General features: G+C 40.5%; 1 protein-coding gene across 2 annotated transcripts in view; it reads right to left on the bottom strand.

Moving 5' to 3' along the window:
* Positions 1-19,856, bottom strand: part of EHD4 (EH domain containing 4) — a 31,177-nt gene extending 11,321 nt beyond the window's left edge. For both annotated transcript variants that reach the window (XR_016280970.1, XM_089521893.1), the window contains exons 1-4: positions 19,547-19,856; positions 7,543-7,719; positions 4,501-4,598; positions 2,008-2,420 (exon numbers count right to left, since the gene is read on the bottom strand). Coding sequence is in view for 1 of the 2 variants with exons in the window: in XM_089521893.1 (XP_089378019.1) it covers positions 2,008-2,420; positions 4,501-4,598; positions 7,543-7,719; positions 19,547-19,782 (924 nt within the window). In the remaining variant the exon portion in view is untranslated. The remainder of the gene's footprint in view (positions 1-2,007; positions 2,421-4,500; positions 4,599-7,542; positions 7,720-19,546) is intronic.
* Between the last annotated feature and the right edge of the window lie 351 nt (positions 19,857-20,207).

Genomic DNA, 20,207 nt, shown 5'->3' with positions numbered 1-20,207 from the left:
ACTCTCCAAATCATGTAAGATGCAACCATGGCAGTTAATGTAGATAGTGTTATCAAGATGTGTTGAACTACAACTCCAAATGCCTCTAGATTGCACAACTATTCACCATGCTGGCTGGGGATGAAGAGAGTTGTAGCCCATTACATCTGCAGGGCACCAGGTTAACAGTAAAAGACTTGGCCCATTTGTGAAAGAAAAAAATGTGGATAGTTTGAAAATATATACGGGGGCTAGCAAAGTTCTATGCCAAATATTAAGTAAACATGCCTTTGTGAAAGGCCTCCAGTTAATGACTAATCCTTTAAGATGTGCTTGTTTTGTTAGACTAATTATCACTAAGTTGAAAATTCCCCACAAAAATGGCTTTTTGTTCCATGTGCATATCAAGAAAACATGCTTTCTACAAATCACTTACATATCGAAATCAAAGACTTCCTTGGCAGAAGAAAATTTGCAGTCATTCTGCTGCTCAACACATATCTTTTACATTAAAATTTAGTGGATAATGAATACCAACCAAAGATAGGATGTTTAAAAATGCATGCATCAATTGTTGGAATGCCTTCCTTAGTGCTCCCACCCCTCTCCATCACTCAGCTGATTACGCTGCTTTGGATGCCTCACATGCTTTTCACAGATAGGACTGTTTCCAGTCTTCAAAACATTCAACTGATTACATGGAGCTGAGCAATGTTAGAAGGTCTGATAAGACCCTGGAGTTGCTAAGGAGCTGACAATTCACTTGCTTTATTATTTTGACATGAGAGGAATTCCAAGAACATCTTAGGAAGGGAAGGCAAGGGCAAAATAAGAAACTACATCATGAGGTCATCTTCTTTCTTTTTAAACACAATATTATGTAAGCATTATTTTACTTATTATCAGCTCCTTGAACTTATTTCAAAGTTAAATTCAATTTGGACTAAACCTATGGTTTGTCCAATTAAGTACCTACGTACCTGCTTTTTTTTCTTCTAGGAATAAGTTGGTCTCCCTTCCTTCTTTGGCTGACTCCCAATACTTTTGGCTTGGATTCTAAGCCAATTTAAGAAAATTTCAGGAAAGAAAGTCTCCTGTTCTCACTAACCTGCAGCACACTCCCACCCCACCCACCTAAATTTACTTTGTGGGCAGGGTACTTTGTACAAAACGTGGCACCTTTTCAACTGTGTAAAATAACAGCATTCCCACAGTTTGCCTCTTTAAAAAAGAATTATTTGCTACTGTTCTATCAGAGCAGTGTGGTTAACTCCAGGCTTTTGGGGACTGTCAAACCCCTCGGTTTTGAAATGTGAGGAAGGAGTTCTTCTTTAGAGTGAGGCCTTGTAGTTAAGGTGGCGCTGAAGGGCTCCTGTGTTGCCACTCACAGGGATGGCAAATATTGTTTATAGTAATCTTTATAATTTAAAGTATTCACCATCAACTAGTGACAAAATAAGTGCTCTCTGGGGCTTCCTCACCCATCAGGCTTCCCTCTATTGAGAACCCCTTCCTCAAAATGAGCAACAAGGCATGTATGCACTACAGAGCATTTCACAACCACCTGCTTTCTCAAGTGCTGAAGCTGGCAAGAAATCAGCAGCGGGTTGCCTAGTTGGATTAATATATATGGCAGTGGCTGGTAGGGATGCAAACTAAACTAATCAGGTGATAGCATTTCTATAAACAGGCTCTTCTGTCACTGGAAGATTAAATTAAACCTCTTAATTTTATATCAGTGCAAACAAACAAAAAAGGATGTCTCCATTCCTATGTCACCTAAAGTAACTGGGAGGTGCAATCATATTTAAAAAGAACTGGCGGGGGTATGAGTATTGAACATTATTTTTAAAAATAAACTCTAGGAGGAACTTGATCGTTTTCACAGGAATGTTACTGTGTTCTCATTCTCCTGATTGTTCAGTATGCTAATCTGTTAAACAATAATCACATTCCTTTATATTGTCAACAAAATTTATGCAGATAATCCATTGCTACATAGCATATGACGAAGGGAACACATTTTACCTTTGCAAGCCGTGATCTCTTGATAAGGTCATTCAGTTTCCTCACAGTTGCCTTCTGGGGAAGGTTCTGGATATCCCGGAACAGATCCTGTGCCTCCGCCTCAAACAGCTTTCGGTTCTCTGTGTTTTGCAGGGGCATGGCCCAAAAAGAACCAATGTAGACACGTAATACTTCTGGAGTGTTAATCACTTTTCCCAAAGACCACATGAGCGCACCGTAGACTCTCATTAATTGCTGGGTGTCTACTTGGTCAGCCTTATTCAACACCACTCGGATTTTGTCATCCTGACCCCGGAATGCTTTGATTGCTTCTGAAAACTCATCAGAAATATCAAGTTTATGGGCATCAAATAAAAGGATAATGCGATCAACTCGCTCACCAAACCACCGTAGGACCTCACAGAAATCATACCCTGAAAAAGCCAGCAAATAATGAAAGATTATCAAATATGACCATGCTTAGAACTCTATCTAATTTCAGAATTATATAGAAGCCACTGTAAATCTCTAACATCAGTCTTTTAGGCTTGGACATAATTTTATAATGCAAACAATGCTTTGGAGAGTAACATGCTCAGATTCTGCAGTTGGACATACAGAAATGCCCTGGGTGAACAGTGCAAAAAACTTGCATGGAGTATCACTCAGAGAAACTTTCTGTAATTTTATATTGGCTTTAAAGAAAAGAAAGAGGGTTGTTGTTTTTAATCACAAGGGGTAGAACAATATAGACTGACAATAACACAATGCTCTAAACATATATGCATAAATCCAATTCTCAGCCCCAAATAAAGTAGGGTCAATGAATTAATTGATCTTATATTAAGTGCTGACTTAACAAAGTCAACATTTATCAAATTCCCATTGATTTGATGTGTTTAATGTAACCACCACTAACAATTATATTTTTGCCATAGTGTCACATAAACGTATCTTATACTAAATCAAACCACTGACCCATCTAGCCTAGTACTGTCTATCCTGACTACCATACCTACCTCCATGGTCACAGGCCACCAATCAGATTTGTGTATTGACATCAACAAGGGCAAACAGTGTTAATTCAGAATGGGGGGCAACATTTCACAAGTAAGTGAATACTATGAAGCTCTGTCAAAGACCTCATCCCCAAATTTAGAGGACTGATATTACCAAACATGCCCCTTCCTTTGACTCCAGTGTCTTCAACACCCTATTAACAAAACAGCTGTAATGGACAGAGGATTATATTTCCATTAAAGGAATAAGCCTATGTTTAAAGGTCCCAATTAACAGAAATGATAATTAATACAATATATATAATCCTAAAAACAAGGGTGGAAATCATACAGAATTCTGGCCACTTCTAACTACTCCCTCACATCCCAGATCTTTCTATCGTATTTTTTTTTCCTCAGCTGAAAGATGAAAACTGCCACATCTGGATAGCCACCTAACAGAAGAAAAAATCCTCAGGATTTGTTTTGATTTTTCTACCTCCAGCTTCTCTTATGGTATATCTTTCAAATAATGTGCTCTAGCTATAAGTGAGGGCTGTTGATTTTTTTTGTTTACAAAACAAATGTCATCTCATAGAGACAGGAGAGCACGAAACATCAATTTTTTAAACCAAACAATAACAGACAGAGACATCATGCAAAGTTGTCACCATGCAAGGGGAATAGACTGTCATGAGGATTAAGTTGGGAATAAGTCCTTCTGAATGCAGTAAGGATTATTGCTTACATCCAAGTAGCTACACAGAGGATTAAATTGTTAGTCCCCCCCCCCCACCCCAATCAGAGCAGGTCATTACAACCTGCATTTTATTTTATTCTTTGAATCGAAAACATTTTAGAAAAATACTTTTGTGATATGGTGTCTGTCTGCTCTATTGTTTTAATTATAATACTTTACTTCTTTGTAACCTTTGTTTATCCTTTCACTTTGTTTGATGTTAAGTGTGAAGTGGGGAAAATGGAGGATATACTGTATTTTCTGGTGTATAAGACTAATTTTTAACCCAGGAAAATCTTCTCAAAAGTCGGGGGTCGTCTTATACGCCGGTGTCGTCTTATAGGACAGGTGCTGAAACTTCTGAGCCAGAATGGAGAATCTGTGGTCGCCGCATATGGTGGGGGGAGCTCAAAAACGGCCACGGCCGCATCCCCACCATATGCAACGATCGTATGAAAGTAGCTACTGCTTTGATAGTCCTGGAGACAGGGAGGGCTGGGAAGGCAAGGAGAGCTGACCAATCCAAGCAGGCTTTGTATACAACAAGGTTTCCTGCTAGGTACCTGCATGTCATTTGAATTAAAATTACCATATTGAAATCAAATCCGATGTTTTTTCCATTTTTATTTGGTGTGTGTTGGAAGAGGGTTAGTCTTATACGGTGAGTATATCCCAAACTCTATATTTTAGCTGGAAAAGTTGGGGGTTGTCTTATACAGCCAGTCGTCTTATACGGCAGAAAATACGGTACATTATCTTATCACAAAGCAAACTCACCTCTACTGAGTCTCTGTTTTTCCCCTGAAAGAATACCAGGGCTATCTATGATGCTAATACTCTTCAGAACCTGATTAGGTAACTGAGCACACATGAACCTACAAAGAAAAAGAAAAATATTCCATTATTATAACAAACTTCTTTTCAGTGCAAATGAGAAAACCTCTATGTTATTTCTTAACAGCAAATAACAGAGTACTGTTTGCCCTTTCTCCCAGCATATAGAAAACGATAATATCATTAGAGAAATTTCTATATGTGATAAAGGATTCAAGCTTTTAGAGTTAGATAGCAGGGGTTTGCGGTGTACCCTGTGAACTTTCACAACCACCTGTATGGTAAGAATATAAGAAAAGAAAAGGCTTTCAATGTGAAGAGAGAAGCCAGACAAGCCTGCTTAGAGACAGCTAATCACAGCCTTCACAATGCTGCGAAAGGTGGGGAGAGCTTTGGGGGATATAACCTAAGGCTTGCCTGTAAAAGAGTTAGCTAGGGCAGTCAGAGACAGGGTGAAGATCTGAATATGGCTCTGAGAGCTGGGAATGTCAAAAGAATTCAGGGATTTCATATGCAACCTATTTGTTATATAATATATATTTATGGTTTTTCCTATCTACAACTGTTCCTGACTTTACATTTAAGAACTGAAAGGGGATGTACTAATCAACACAGCCGCTTGACCAGTATAGTGGACACTTTCTGGCCTGAGTACCAGATCCAGGGTAAAGAGCAAGGTGAGTGACAGGAGTCCAAAGGAACTGGAACTGCAGGGCCAGCTTGGAGTTCCATCACACTCAACATGAAGGCAGACATTTGGAAAAGCTCAATGTGCATGCATTAGGATTGTGCTGGCTGCTTTCTCATGCTCATAATACAATGATATCTAGGGCCACCATGTATAATCTTGCTTCTGCACCCAAGTTAAGACGTACAGTTGGATGAAAACCATTCCTGTCATATAATCTAACAGAAAGAACAAGAGTGGCATTGGTTGGTCGCCTTCCGGAAAACCTTCCATCTACACTTTCCTCATCCCTGCTAGGTAGCAAGAATACAGATAATTTATATAGATGTATCAAGGGCCATGCTGTAAAGACACTATCTGTAAACATCTGTATCTTTATTTTCCCCAACACAGAGTCATGATTTAATGTAGCCTTCTTCACTCTAGTGCCTTCCAACTATGAGGACACCTCAGCCTGATGTAATACAAGTACATTTTCATCATTCCCACCAATGAGAGCATTAGGTTGGGTAAGACAGTTTAATGTCACAATAAAATTGAGTATGATTACAGCTGAAAACAAAAATATTATTCAGACCTGTTCATGGCTGAATTGGCTTTGAAACTTTATTTCATATATAAAAATATATTTCTCAACTTGGATCCATCAAGATGTGTTGAACTACAACTCCAAATGCTTCTAGATTGCACAACTATTCACCATGCTGGCTAGGGATGAAGAGAGTTGTAGCCCATTACATCTGGAGGGCACCAGGTTGGGGAACACTGTATTACAGAAAATAGTGAGAGAGATTAACAGTCAAGGAGTTGGCCCATTTTTGAAAAAAAAAATGTGGATAAATAGTTTGAAGATATACAAGGGAACTGGCAAGGTTCTATGCCAAATATTAAGTAAACATGTCTGCCATCTGATGAAAGGGTTAAGAAAGCATAACAAAAAAATTTTTTACAATGCACATATGTGTTTATTCTGTTTCTTTCAATACATCATTAACATTATCCACCCTATCTTCATTTAAAATATTTTTACTGTCTTGTATGATTTAAACTGGAGGGTTTTAAACATTATTTAAAAAAATAAAAATGGCAGGTAATTATTAAGTTGAAAAATATTTTTAAACATTCTCTTTAGACTCACATTTTATACATTTCAGGGGTTTTTTTTTTTTGGTAAAATATATGCCTCTGGCTTAGAACTGTCAACTAAAGAACTGAAGGAAAAGACTGGGACCTTTATTCCAGCTGAACAATGGCACAATGTTATAAATTTTCCGGATTGCAAGTGACGTAGAAGCACTGGCAAGTTTTTCCAGAAAAACAAGAACTGGAGTTATACATGGAGGTAACACTGTGTAATACACTCAGGCCATCCATAGGTAAGGAACAAGAACAATGAAAAAGAAAAGAAAAGGGGAAAAGACATTTTAAGCACCTGTAGCTAAATACCACCAAAACCTAGGACATTGCTATGGAAGATGGTCTAACATTTTCTCATTCCATTCCATAGTGTATAGTGCAAAGCTCATCTACAATCAGGAGATAAGCAGGTATACCTCCCTGCTTAAAAAGCAGTTTGTTATTTCATTGTTCAGAAATTTTCAACTGCAAATGGAAAAAAATGAGTCATCCTCCTTAAGAACCTTGCAATCTTTTACAGAAATCACTACTTGGAAGGTTGTGTATACGGCTAATTTGATACTTAAATAGGCCTGACAAAAGCAACAAAACAACCACATCACCATAACTTATACAAATAATAGGGTGTCCATTTAAACTGGAGCCATTCTTGTTCCAGTAAATTCAACTAAGAAATCATAAAAAAATAAAGGGCTACAAAAGAGGTTTCCTGTGGCCCTTATTATGGCCCATGTATTGGACAATGCCCTTTCCTGATTGAGAATAAACAATATCAAACTGAAAATTAAAAACCAAAGTTCAATTTTGTATTTATCAACCAAGCTATGTATTTATCAATTAGTACAATGTCTTTATTTTTTTTTATTATTTTTTGCCAATACTTTTATTGAGTTTACACATAAAGACATAAACCAGAGAGATAAACTGAGACAACAACATCAACATCATGAGTACAACTTTAAAAAAAAAAAGTCCAAGGACAATTTTAGTGCTACCTTTCAGGCAATATCCCTGCAAATAGTACACTCAAGAAACAGGGAGCTCCGTTCGGTGTTGATAGCTAAGAAGGAGTCTGAATGCCCACCTTCCTTAATACTTCAGCCTGACAACTTCTCCTCACTCTACACACTTAAAACAGATAGTATGTAGCCTTTATTTACCTGTTCAAGAATGCATTTCCAAAACGGCCAAGTTTACGAAATGGCTTCTTGGGATCCACGACAAGAGCATTCCCTGGAGTACTCCCTTCAGTGTCTCCATACATGACAGCAATGAAAGAATCTGTTGTTGGTTCTGGACCAATCCTCATTCCTGGAAAGTCCTGTTCCAATAGATACCTAATTATGAAATAAGAATACAAAGTTGAAACAAACCAAATGGAGAAGCAAAACAGTTACAGGCAACTTTTCTTAAGAGAAGCTGAGGGACAGCTAGCCATACCCTCTGACTATGGATCCATAACTGCAGCACCATCACGAAGTCACCTATTGTGCACCTGCTTCTGTTTGTTTAGCAGGAACTGCAATAACCATGTTATAAATTTTTAATATTTGGAGGTACACAGAAGTGATAAACTCTGCAATTGATCTGTAAAGTCAAGAGACATTTGGACAAGTGGCTAAGAAAATATAAGCGCAATAATTACCAAAAAACGCTGACTTTATTAGAACCAAAATGAAGTCCTATCATTAACCAATTCAATACTCATGCTAATTATTAAAAAACATAAGCTAATGTTAAACAATTTAAAAACTATTTTAACTACAAATGCTTTATTCAAAAATGCCATGTGTGTAAATAAACATGTACGATTCATTGCACACTTCTCTTTGGCTTTTATCCTGGAGCATCAGGGTCAGCTTAGAATAAATAAAAACGTATATAACTTAGGAAAGCATTTTTTAAAAGCAGTTGTGCCAAACAGGATACAGGTCAGTCCCTCTCCCTCCTCAGCTTGAACAAACTTGTCACCTTCACCTGCGTCATCAAATTAATCACCAACATCTTATTCCCCTTGTTCATCTCAATGCTGAACCACATGTTGTTGTTTTCCAGTCTTAAATTGGGAAACAGAATGAAAAGCTTTTCAGAAGCAAATGTTTTTGCTAGGCTACTAACTTTTGCTTCCGAGGACTGCAGAACTAGTGGACAAGCAACACTTACCCTTCCCTTCTAAACAAAGGACACCATAATGAAATTTTTGAAAGGCAAGTTACTACTTGCACATTGGCATTCTTGGCATCGAGGAATAACAGGTGGTCCAGTTGAGGATGCTTGACCAGTTAGTTGCCAGAATGACAATCCTAAAGAATATATTAAAGGAAGATCTGAAACAAACTGGCTCGAAATACCAGCTTCCTAGTGGCTTGAGGGTGTGGCACAACACCTGGGCCGGTTTCACGGCACTCTGGTGGCATGGCGTTTACACGCTGCCTTCCATAGCAGTGCCGTAAACCTGCGGCAAGGAGGCGAAAGCCAGCTTTTTGCCAGCTCAAAAAAGAGCAACATTTTGCCACTTCTTTTTGGGCAGGCAAAAAGCTGGATTGGGGCTGCAATGAGCAGTTGCCGTGGGCCCAACCTGGCTCTCTCAGGGGCGGCTTAAAGCATCTATTTTGCCCCAAACTTAGCTTGCTAATCTTGTCATCAATTGAATTATCTACTTATTTTAGTGCCACCAATAAAATTTCCACTGTCTGACAGCTGCAATAAAAACTGGAGTAATTCCTAACTAGTTGCCATGCCAAACATCATTTCAGGTCATCTCTCAAATCAACCTGTACAGACCATAAGACTACAATTTCCTCTCTACAGATATACCCAAACAATTACAGTCCATAACATACAATTTATATTTTTTACTTTAACATTTCCTAGATATTCTCTGTCCAAAGTTGCATTACTATACTTTTAACTTAATTGCTTTATAATGTACTATATTTGTGGGATACCGTATGTGTAAATAATAAAAACTTTAGACTCTAAATAAACAATTACATTTAATGCACAGAGGTTAGGTGGCAGACATAATAAGATACAACTCATAAAAATAACCAATCTGAAATATATTTTCCTTAACGGAAAAACTTTTCTGGCTTGAACTAAGGGGCTTCGAGGATGAAGTAAGACTACTCCAAGCAATTGTTCTGTTCATCTGATAGAGAACAAACAGGGAAGATGTCTTTCCTCTTTCATGAGCACTCCACCCAATTACCAGGATGAAAACTATTTTTCTGTACAATCATAACAGGACAGAGGATGTCTGCTGAGGAGTGGGAATCCTCTCTGAAACAAAACTCACGACATCTGGAACTGCTAAGAAGGAAACCCCATCCTTATAAAGCCAGGAGGTTAAAAATGATAAGCAATCTCAGCAGAACATTGCAAATGTGGACAGTTGTGGTGCATGCATTTGACACCCACCATGCTGCCTCAAAATTAAGAAGATTGGTTCATAATAACAAATTTCTCCATATCACAAGTAAACAGCTGCACTGGACAGTATGTGCAAGAATCTGACAAGCACTTACATAACTATGGCTACTGTCAAAATTACATTCAAGCATCAAAAGAAGGCTACTGGCTCACTCTATGCATTGTCTGGTTCACACAGTAACATTTCTCCTCCCAATCATGTGCCTGTCAAGTGTACATGTTCAAATCTGCCCAAAGAGACTAGTACACATCATCGTGTTACCTTCACATATTTTCTTAATTTGGGAAAGGATGGGATGGGTTTTCTACCTATTAACAGATGGTGCTACATACAGTAGTCACAGTGGACATTTGCAAAGAGATGGTAGTTGCCACAATGGGGAAAATCTACTGTTTCATAGAATCATAGAATTGGAAGAGACCACAAGGGCCATCCAGTCCAACCCCCTGCCATGCAGGAACCCTGCAACCAAAGCATCCCCAACAGATGGCCATCCAGCCTCTGTTTAAATGAGCAGGTTGGGCAAACTTTAAAACTCCTAAAGTTACATAAGACTTATGGAAGTGCCTCTATATTCATCTCACTCTGCCACCCTTTCTCCCCCCCACCCCAACTGTTTGCGTTTCTCTCTGTAGATCTGTTTTTGTAGCAGCTTTGTGGATTTATATTCAAAGTGTGCAAAGATTCTGGGTTCTAAAAGATCTAAGCAACCACTGAGTGCCCAAAAGTCTTTCCTGAATGAGATAGTTGCATGGGTGGTTGTTTTTCAACTCAGGATGAAACCAATTATCCAGACATATTATCTGGGTTCTGACCCAGTTTTAAAACTAAAACAGCCCTCACTGCCCTGTTGCACAATCTAGACTAAAACAAAGATGGAATACAACCCTTTTAACTATCCTGGGTCTCTGACCACCTGTTGATAACATACCCATTGTATTCTTCTGAGACATTTGTTCAGGCTGTGACTTAGGCCACCCAACATCGGGGTACCTGCCACCTAGCTGATCTCTTCCATAAGATGATGGTCCATCAGATTAATACTGTATGAATATAATTCAAGAGAGACTAGGTCCATCACATTGATGCTGTGTGAATACAATGCAAGAGACTGTGGCTCTCCAGAAGCTGCAACTCCCATCAGGTCTCACAACAGGCTATGCCACATCTGGAGGGTCACAGATTACCCGCCATTGTTCTGAATTCATGTCCATGTCCTGTTCCATACTATTTAACATGAAGCATCTGGAAGAGATTGTCTGGGATGTGGAGCAAGATATCATTAGCAAGGTAGTAAGATTCAACTTCCTTCCTCAAACACAGGTGACTCCCAACATTTCTGAACAGGTACCTATAAATGATAATTGGCTAAATGAGGGTAATAAACAAAAGCTTCATCCAGGTAAAACAGATTGAAAGGCTGGTGATGGCACAGACCCGGAAGTAAAGGTTCCTGCACTTCTTGTCAGTACTGTTCTACCTCAAAAGAGGAGCAAGCAATTGCCCAGAGTTAGAAGGCCTGCAACAGATCCCTGGAAACTCATCAGAAGCTGCATTGCCACTGAGTTTGCTCTCACCACTATAGTTATAATTAAATTTCAGTATAAAGTGCAGCAGGTCTCCACAATATAAATGTATCACAAGAAAACAGAAACGAAGCAAAAAGAGAAAGAAGCAGAAATGAGATTTTGGTAGCTGTGTTGTTTTTCCAGTGCTTTTACAGAGCAGGGAGTGGGAGCAAATTCTGTTGACAGACCACCACCATTTTGGCAGTAGCACTGACAGGGTGAAATGGAAGAACTACAAAAACAGCATGAGGGAGGTGCACACAGTTCATGGCCTATATGTTGCCTAGTCCTCTCCTCACAGATAAGATCTGCAGGTTATGAGTAGGAGTATGTGAATGAAATAGTTATGCATAACATAAACCAGCTTTGGCTGGTTTGTCAGCTATGACCCTTTCTGGAACAGCATGTCTTCATCACAACTATTGATGAGCAGATAATATCCAGATTAATTAGATTTAGTAATTTTATAATTTATGCAGTTCTGAAACTAAAGATTTTTCTGAAATGTGAACTGGTATAAAACAGAGCTGTATAGATGCTTTCTGGATACAAGGAAATGTATCTCACCAGTACAGCTTCACTGGATGGCAGTTCATTTGTGATATTTAAAGGGCTGCCTAGTCTCATGTAAATCTGCCCAGTTATTAAGCTATTTTTAGAGGCTGACCCAATAAAGAGAGGTGGGTGGCAACCAGATAGTGGTGTTTTTTGGGGGGTGGATGAGAGGTTTAAGTGTTACCACTAAGCTAAGGAATGCCTTATCTTTTTCAGTTTACCAAACATAATGATTCTAACATGGCAGGTTGGCTCCTAAGAAGTTTGTGACTACTGAAAAAAATGCTGGTTTTCTTTTGAAGAGCTACAGGTTGTGGAAAACCACATTAACCCCTCAATCTTCAAAGACATTTTAAAAAAAATAACAGAAGCTATACACTGAATGCATCTTTCTCCATCCTCAAACTTCTGCCTTTGACTGATGATTATTTGAAATCTGAAAGAAAATGACTTGTAAAGGGACAGTAGTCAAGTAATTTAATACCCACAACAGCATTTCTGAAGGAGAATAGAGTCAAGAAGTAATAAATATAACTTCTATTCTATTTAATTTTTTTGGTAATTATATATTCCAGCATGATACTAGACAGCAATCCTGACTTTGCCAAGCCTCCATTGGGCAGAGGTATATCACTGGAACTTCTACCATTTCCACAGCCTGACAGATTCTTGCAGATGAGTGGAAGAATTATTATTATTATAGTATTATTTTTTACTTTATTTATATGCCACCTTTCTCCCAGGATGGGACCCAAGGTAAGCTCTTCCATCTCCAGCTTCATGGGGCTTTACTGTATAAGGAAACTATGGCCTGGTACAGACCGCCCAAAAAGGGCAGTCCGCTGGCGCCTAGTTTTCCGCCGGGGGGGGGGGGGGAACGTAGAGGACAAACCGTGCTGTTTCCCACTGGCGGAGAAAGAACCTGCAAAAAAGTGCGTTCTTTTTGCGGCTTGATACTGACACCGCAGTGCGCCAATGGCGCACTCACAATGTCAGTATCGCGCTGTGATGTGTGGATGCTAAGTGTCCGTCATGTCAGAATGGCAGCACCGATCTGTACAGGGCGCCACCATTTTGACGTATGGAATATGTGCTAGGGTTGTGGGGCGGCTGTAAGCGACGCCCTGAGGCAATTCTAGCACGTCATCAAGACATGCGTCGAGGCCCGTCTCTACCGAGCCTATAAAACAAAATTTCGTGAATCCAAGTAATATACCATGCGCCCATATCATACGCGGACACACCATACGCAGCTTTCAGCATACGCTGAAAGCCGCCAAGGCGCCCGTGGGAGCCCATGGGGTGCAAGCGGAGTCTGGTCCTATTAAGAATTATGGGGCACGTGCCTGTGGTGCGTGTGCACCGCCATGCACCATGCCATGCACAAGCCCCATTATTTTCAATGGGGCTCGAGCATACATGGGTTTTTTTTAGCGGGGGGGTGGGGGCGGAATGGATCCCCCATGTAAAAAAAAGGGCACACTGTAATTTTTGTAAGCCACTGAGTCCCAATATTGGGGTAAAGGAGGGTTATAAATGAAATAATAGTAATAATAATAATAATAGAAATAATTCATAGTTTTTTTGTTTCCTTTATCTCTGGTTCTACTGTCCCCCAAGATTGCCAAGCTTTCTTTTTCTGGGAAAACAACTGTGGTTTCTGTTGTGACTGGTGGTGAGGGAGCAATTCCAAATGAACAAAACATCAGAATCAAATTGCCATAGATAGATCAAAATTTGAAGAAGCAACACTGTTTGGAATATGTCATATTATCCTGTGATACTTCACTGATTTCTAGATTCTTGGATAGAATCCAAATCATTGATGATCCAAAACTCCAGTCAGTAACGCCTAGCAGACTATAGCCCCATACAGACAGGCCAAAATAAAGCTGCTTCAGGTCACTTTGGACGTACCGTATATACTCAACTATAAGTCGACCTCATGTATAAGTCAAGGGCAAGTTTTGGGGGCAAAATTATGGATTTTGCTATGACCCGTGGATAAGATGAGGATAGAATTTAGGGGTATATAGCAAACAATCTAAAGGATGAAGCAAAGCAAAACAATGTCAAAGAACTTATAAAATTCCAGTAGACATAACTCTTTAGACTTACTCTTAAGGTTGGATGGATGAGAGAGTAGAGGGAGTCAGTACTTCACATATTATACTCTTGCTTTTCATCAGGAGATGGTTCCTTCTTTTAAATAAGAGTTAAGACACATTTCTTACATTGACCCATGGATAAGTTGAGTCAGTTTTTTGGGGTCAATTTTTTGACCTAAATTTCTAGACTTATACATGAGTATATACAGTATGCTGTTTAAAGGATGCATGTGTCTGAAGAGGACGGAGGCCGTGCCAAAGCCTAAGACTGTGAGTGTATGAGTTGCCCAAGATTCCCTGGGACATTCCATAGCCAAGATTCAAACCCTTGTCTCCCAGAATCCTAATTTAACATTCTAGCTACTACACCAGGAGTGGGCAAAGTGTAGGCTGTGGGATGCGTGTGGCACTTGCGATTCCTAGGTGACGAGGAAGAGACCTCCCAGAAGACTCTCCAGCCCCACCAATGTTCGGGCAACATTTTGCCACCAAACAGGCCAAAACTGCCTTAAAATGTAGCATTTTTCTTACCTAAGCCTGCAAAGCCCACAAACCTCCTCAAAACACACACACACAGGAAAAAGAGAGGAAAGAGAGAGAAAATTGGCTGAAAATCAGGCAGAATGGTGGCCGGAAGTGACCTCACATCCCTTCAGATGCAATGAAATTTACTGGTGAAGTCTGCTGGATAGGCACTGGGAGGAAAAATGGACCCCTGCCCTCCTGAAGTTGCCAACCTCTGCATTATTCCATGCTTTCCCTGCTTTCTTTAAACAAAATTATAAATTCTGTAGGATTTTAAATTCTCTCTAACTTTATTATAAAATAATTAGTTATGAAACTTTGAATCTAAATAAATTTGGATATCCATTATTGAAAATATCTAGATAAATAATGGCATAGCAATTTAGCACAATTATACTTGAGGAACCAACTTTTAAGTCTGAAATGCAACGCTACTACAATTGTAATGCCGCTCAAATGTTCAGAAATGTTGGTTTAGCCAGCTTTTATATGCATACAATTTTGTGAAAAGCTCTGTATTACTTAATTTTACCCATACACACTCCTCCGCTACATAGGGCATTCCCCACTGTGTCCTTCATAATAGAAACAAGCCTGGTTCAGTCAACATAAGTTTCAAGGTCACTGTAACTACTCATATCCCTGCACTTTCTGGTAACAACTCTTTGCCTAGGAGACAGAACTGTCCTGAAATGTTTACAAACAAAAAACAAATACTGGTAATCTTTTTACACCATAAAAATAAATGCATTTATTGAGGCATGACTAATGTTCATTTTATTTCTTAGTCGTATTTTTCTTTGTCTTTACAGTGGCACAAAACACTTTGTTATTGCTGTTGTAACAGCTCTAACAATCTCTCATAGAATTATAGAGATGGAAGGGGCTTAATGGGCCATGGAGGTCAACTACTTGCTGAACACAGGATCTCCAGTTAAAGAATCCCCAGGCAGGTCCAGGCTCTTTTTGAAGATATCCAAGAAAAAGACTTGATCACCTCTCTAGGCAATTGGTCTCATTGCTGAACCACTCTTACTGTCAAGAAGTTCCTTCTCATGTTCAAATGAAATATACTCTCTTGTAATTCAAACCATTAGACCTAGTTCTACCCTTTGGAACAGCAGAGAACAGGCCTGTCCCCTCTTCCCTATGACAGCTCTTGAGGTATTTAAGAATACAATCATGTCACCTCTCAATCTCCTCTTCAACAATCTGAATACACCCAGCTCCTTCAATCTTTCCTCATTTGTTTTGTCAATAGGTGTACTAGTGTTATCTTCAAAGTGTATATCTTTGTTGGGATATTTATCTATAGGGTGTATATTGACCTGGGAAGGCAAGTATATTAAATTTAAGATAACTGGACAGTGGGTTGCAATGTCAGTGTGGTAAAATGCTATAAGAGGTACATTTAATGATTTGAGGTATTTATGAGACACTGGATTGTGAACATGTTCAATTAACATTTATCAGACAAAAAGACAGCCCTGAACAGGAGTAGCATGCATTTTTAATGTACGTACATAGATAACAGAGAGTGTGGGGTGTAGGCAACATGTGATTCTTGTGATGTTTAGAGGCTATAGTTCCTAGCATCTCTCAACATCTGGAAGTCCAGAGTTGTCCATTCTAGCTGTAAACCTTCAAGGATTGTGAAAGATTTGTTACACAATTTGTGAGGGCTATTTTGGTTCAAGTATTTTTACATTTCATCAGAGAGATGATACAAAAATGATCAGTTCCACTCTGTACAAGCTGAATCAAGCTGACAACAAATAAAAGAAGTATTGAAATTTATAATAAACACCAGGCGATAAGGGAAACTGCTAAGTGGATTGAATGTGTGTCTGGCACTGTAATGAGAGGCTGTTCTTGTTGCATGCCTTCAAGTTATGTCTGAGTTATAGTGACCCTAAGGTGAACCTATTGTGGGGTTTTATTGGAATAACTTGTTTAAAGGGGGTTATCTTTGCCCTTCTCTGAGGTTGAGGATCCAAACCTTGGTCTCCCAGTATCCTAATTCAACATTCAAGCCACTACACCATGCAGGCTCCAATGGGATGTAATGGATCTCAAAGGTCGAAGGCTTTCATGGCTGGCATCCATAGTTTTTTGTGGGTTTTTAGGGTTTTGACAGTTTCAATGGGGCTCGAGCATACGTGGTTTTTTTATGTGGGGGGGAGGGGTCCGGGACAGATCCCTCGCGTAAAGAAAGGGCGGACTGTATCTCCTGAATGGATATGCTGTTGTCTGTGGATGCAACTGAAGCAACAATTCTGTAAATGGTGTGTGCAGCCACCTGTTTGGCCAAGAGTTATTCACAAAGTGACAGATGTCAGAACATTACACACAGTTCTAACTCAGGAGCACAATAAATGTTATCTTTTCCTGTACATATTCCTGAATATCATGAGTTTATGTGGAGGAAAGATACTTATGCCAGTGAGAGAGCAAGAGAAGTGAGAGAGGAAGCTGGCAGAAGAAAATACACTTCCCTCAGAAAGATACTGACAAGACAATATGGAAATGGGAGGGGCCTATGCTAGAGTAAAAGCTGAGAAAACAAAACAAGCTTCTAAACACAGAGATAGAGATACTTCTTTCAGCTTCTTTATGGTCCCAACAAAGAGCATTCTGGGCAAGTCACAGAGCTGCCTTTCAGAGGAGAACCCTCCCAGTTTTGCTACTCAGCAACTCCCCTTCCAGGCAAAAATCAGAGTCAGACAGTCACTTCACAATGTACTTCTCTTCAAGGAGAGGGATCTATTACAATATAAAGGAGTGGCATATCATTAGTGAGCATACCCACACACACGTCCATATATGTACATTATATTTTTGCAGATTCATGGTTGTGTACATATCCATCATACATACACACTGATCTGACTCCATTCTGGCGCATAAACAAAACTGGCTGATTACAGTGAAGAAGGAACAGAGACATATTTGTATATCCTTACTGTTAATCAAAAAGCTCTTGCGCTTCAACTCTGACTCCATTACAAGATAACTCTCTGAAATTAACCAAGCCTCTATATCCTGTGAGCAAACGTTTGTTCTCACAGTAATAATTTCTGTGTAATGAAGCATAAAGGTTGGCCTCAGAATTGCACACATCAACCAGCATGCATCAGACATCAGTCCTGAACTAGACGTAGGTGAATATAATGGTAGACACCATTCACTGCATGTTTGACTTTTTTCCAGCTTATTTAGGAAGGGCAACTGTAAAAGCAATTCAGCGAAGCACACTTGTTTGTGTATGTGTGTACATACAGTGGGTTTGTGTGCATTTAAGTCTCCTGTCAATTTATGGGGACGCCATGAATTTCATAGGGTTTTCTTAGGCAAGGAATACGCAGAGCTGGTTCGCTGTTTGTTGTGTGCCTTAAGGCTTTTTTGGCAAGCTTTGCTCAGAAGGAACTTGCCTTTGCCTTTCTCTGAGGCTGAAAGAGTGTGACTTGTCCAAGATCAACCAGTGGGTTTCCATGGGTGAACAGGAATTTGAATCCTGGCCTCCAGAGTCATAGTCCAACGGTCAAACCATTATACTACACTGGCTCTCCAAAGGTGGTCTTGGCAATTCGTATATAAAACATTCATTTCTACATTGGTGGTGTGTATGCCCAACTCCATGGGCCACCCTCATGTCTTATCACATACTGGCTGCTCCAGGGAAGTCAACATGTCTGAATTAGTGTTTGAATCAGTTCTGGAAACATTCTTAATTCTTCAAGGCTTTAGCATATGATGGGCTATTAGTTAAGTAAATAAACTTGGTATGCGTTACTTATCATGAAACCACGCAGTAGTTTTCCAGGAGAGAATCAGGTTTAGTAGAGCTCATAAGTGATGAATCACAAGCAAGTGGTGACGCTTTGGGTAAAGAGGGCACAACAAGGGCACATTTCAAAGGCAGGAGGGAAATTAATTTATAAATTAAAAGACATGGTTTCCAGTGACATTCTAAAGTTACTTTTAGGGGACTTTGCCTAATAAAATGTCATAGGGTCTTTTTCACAATCTATGCCATTCTCTTACCTCTTCCAAAACAGGCATGAGGACAAACAACCTTATCTAGTTACTTATGGGCCAGAGAACGCTAAAAAACTGGGTAGGAGTGGGGGTGGAGGAATTTAATCACCTGGGGAAAATGTGGAGAGGGCTATTACCTCCACCACCCGTCAGGATCCTATACTCCTAAGCACCTGACAAGGAACAGTTTAATAACTGAAGGCCAGCTGGGGTGGCACTGATACACCTGCTAAATGTATTGCTAAAGCAGTGTAATGGTTTGAGCACTGGGCTCTGGAAACCAGGGTTTGAATCCCCACTTGAGAATAAAAACCTACTGGGTGCCCTTGGGCAAGTCACACTCTCTCAGCCTCAGAGGATGGCAATGTAAAACCCTAGTGCTTTTGATATAAATTTGTACTATTCTATTCTGTATTTCCTAAACTTTGGTGCGCCAGATGTTTTGGACTTCAGTTTCCAGAATTCCTAACTGTTGGCCAAACTGGCTAAGGCTTCTGGGAATAGAAATCCAAAACACCCGGAGGACCAAAGTTTGGGAAACGCCCATAGAGAATCATTGGAGAAGACTTGCCCATAGGGAATCACTGGGGAATACCTGCCCACAGAGAAACCATACTTGCCCATAGGGAATCATTGGGGAATACTTTCTCACAGAGAAACCATACTTGCCCATAGGGAATCATTGGGAGATACTTGCCCAATGATTCTCCACTGTGTATCTCAATGGCTCTATGGGCAAGTATGGTTTCATTATGGGCAAGTATTTATTTGTGTCTCTCTCTAGGCAAGTATTCCCCAATGATCCTTTAGGGCAAGCCTTTCCCAATGATTCCCTATGGGCAAGTCTTCTCTTAGGACTCCCTAAGGGGCAAGTATTCCCCAACGATTCCATGTTGGGGGAGGAGGAGGCTGCTGCTGCCGCCTCCCTGGGCCTGACCTGATGAAGGTGGTCTTCCCGGTGCTGTACTGCCCGACGAGGAGGACCATGGGCTTGTTGTCGAAGTCGGCGTCCTCGAGGGCGGGCGAGTGGAACTCATGGAAGCGGTAGTGCTCCTCCAGAGGCAGCAGCTTCTTGGAGTAGAGCTCCTTGAGGCCCCCGGTGACCGTCTCCACCACGTCCTCGCCCTCCCCGGCCTTGGCCCGCCGGCCCTCCTTCCCCAGCCAGCTGAACATCCCCGACGCCGAGGCAGGGCTCCAAAGTAGTCCAAGGCCCAGCCGGCCCTTCCTTCCGTGCTTCCTGCTCGGCCTCCGCCTCACTGACTGACTGACTGACTCCTCGCTCGGAGGAGGAGGAGGAGGAGACGCCCAAGGCGCGGTGGGAGGCAGCAAGCCAAGCTGAGGGAAACTGGGCCCTTTAAGGGGTTTGTGGACTTCAGCTCCCAGAATCCCAGGCTATTGGCCAACGTGGCTGAGGATTCTGGGAATTGTAGTCCAGAATGTTCTTAAAGGGCACACAGTTTGAGGACCACTGGTGACCAGATAGATAGGCCCTCCTCAGCGCCAAGCAAGGATGACAAGGCGCCTGGAAAGAGGAAGAGGAAGGGGAAGGGGAAGGGGAAGGATAAGGAGTGCCAGAAAAAAATGAGGACGTGACCAAA

Source organism: Sceloporus occidentalis, unplaced genomic scaffold (genome assembly GCF_023333645.1).
Source record: "Sceloporus occidentalis isolate IW3139 unplaced genomic scaffold, rSceOcc1.0.p SCAF_4, whole genome shotgun sequence".
NCBI classification, from domain to species: domain Eukaryota; kingdom Metazoa; phylum Chordata; class Lepidosauria; order Squamata; family Phrynosomatidae; genus Sceloporus; species Sceloporus occidentalis.
The sequence above is the reverse complement of the archived record's forward strand: the minus strand, read 5'-3'. Positions and strand labels throughout refer to the sequence as shown.